This window comes from Penicillium griseofulvum, assembly GCF_001561935.1.
Source record: "Penicillium griseofulvum strain PG3 chromosome Unknown contig_58, whole genome shotgun sequence".
NCBI classification, from domain to species: Eukaryota; Fungi; Ascomycota; class Eurotiomycetes; order Eurotiales; family Aspergillaceae; genus Penicillium; species Penicillium griseofulvum.
This window is the reverse complement of record NW_024467498.1, coordinates 1-1,675: the sequence shown is the minus strand read 5'-3', so window position 1 is coordinate 1,675 and position 1,675 is coordinate 1. Positions and strand designations below refer to the sequence as shown.

Genomic DNA, 1,675 nt, shown 5'->3' with positions numbered 1-1,675 from the left:
GCTTCTAGGTCGTTTCGCGGGGCCACGTGGACCGAGGTGGGGTTGCTCCTGGGTATGACCTGTGCCATATTCGCAAGTGCCTTGCGGTCAACCTTTCCACTGGGATTGACAGGCAGTCGATCAAGCACCACAATCCGGGTCGGCACCATGTATGAGGGTAGCATGGCCCGTAGTGCAGCGCGGATACCTCCCTCAAGCAGTCGACTCTGTAGCCGTTGTAGCGGGCGATTCATGAGCGAATCCACCAAGAGGCCCTGATCCTCTGTCGGAAATTGAATTAGCACACGGCCTCCTTTATCTGGTTGCTGGAAGCGGTGGAAGACAGCATCTAGTGCCCCATTTTGCGACCGCTGTCGTGCCCAGCTGATCTCCACGCGGAATCCTGCCTCCTCTCCGACCTGGACAAGCTCGGTTGCTGACAGTGAGCGCCCGTATTGTGTCTTGCGCCGGATATCTGAGATCCACGTGGTTCCGTCCTGTGAACCTACGCTGTCGTTGAGATTAGCGCGGGCACCGGTGTCAGAGTCGGTGTTGTCATTGTTGTAATCATCAAGGAACTGGATTACATGTTGCTCTAGGGCCGTCTTTCGATACGGGATATTGCTGATAGCGACCGCTAGCACATCTTTTGAGCTGTGTAGCAGGTCAATCAGGGCATGGCGATCCATCTGGGAGATGTTGAAGTCAATCCAAGCGTCAGAGGCGATCGAATGCACGGGTAGCGTCTGCTCCTCGGACTGCTCTGATAGATCAAATAGGTGGACAACAGCCGCATACCGGTATGAGCTCAGCTCGTTCGTAGCCCTCATCTTCTTCGGTAGAATCTCAACATGTTTGACCCGGTCCGGTAGCCGCTTCATTAACCCGGTGAAGAAAGCCGGATCAACCAGCAGCTCCTCCTCCTGCTCTCCTATTTCTGACATCTTGCGTCGGACCTCATCCCTTGTTGCCTGCTCCCCAAGTATACGGATTGCTCTCGATGCAAGGAAGGTTCTGTTGAGGGCGAATGATCGTATATCTCCAAAGAAGAGACGTTGTACACCCGGCAGCTGAGTAAGGGCCTCCACCACTTCAACTAAGTACTCTGGGGTAGGGAAGTACTGGGCCACAGAGTTAATCACAACCAGGTTAGGGTGGAGCCCATCAAGTGTGCCAACATCTGTTGCCGTACCAACATGTACTTCAACCTTGCCGGCTAGGGTAGGGGTCGACTGAACCACGTCACTAACGAATGCAGCGGCTGACCGCGATGGCTCGAGGCCAACATAGCTTTTTAGTCCTTGTCCAAGGTTGAACAGAACCATGCCAGACCCAGTGCCTATCTCCAAGACGTGGCCCGGTTCCTGGCCATCGAGCACAGTCTGTATAGTGTCGTCAAGCCACTCCTGCATCTCAACCTTGTTGATCTCCTTCCCGTCGTACATCGATGTCCAGCCCATGAAGTCATTGCCCACGCGGGTTTTGCTGATGGTCGCAATATCTTCATACGTACTGTCCTGGAAGAGATCTGCCCATCCTTGCACCTGGCTACTGGATTCGTCCGGGCGGGTTGGGCCATCTATTGGAGCCTCCACAAAAGCGACCATCTCTAGCTCCTCATCGTCTTGTTTTATGGCCACCACGGCCGCGTCGTGGACCGACTCCTGGCCGAGGATTGCATGCTCCACCTCCGCCA

At 54.9% G+C, this 1,675-nt stretch overlaps 1 protein-coding gene across 1 annotated transcript; it reads right to left on the bottom strand.

Moving 5' to 3' along the window:
• Positions 1-4: 4 nt before the first annotated feature.
• On the bottom strand, positions 5-1,586 carry PGRI_096220 (uncharacterized protein; the record flags this gene model as incomplete). The annotated part of the gene is made up of 2 exons (XM_040797335.1): positions 5-48; positions 101-1,586. 2 exons carry the CDS (start codon positions 1,584-1,586, stop codon positions 5-7), a joined length of 1,530 nt encoding a protein of 509 aa, XP_040643648.1.
• Between the last annotated feature and the right edge of the window lie 89 nt (positions 1,587-1,675).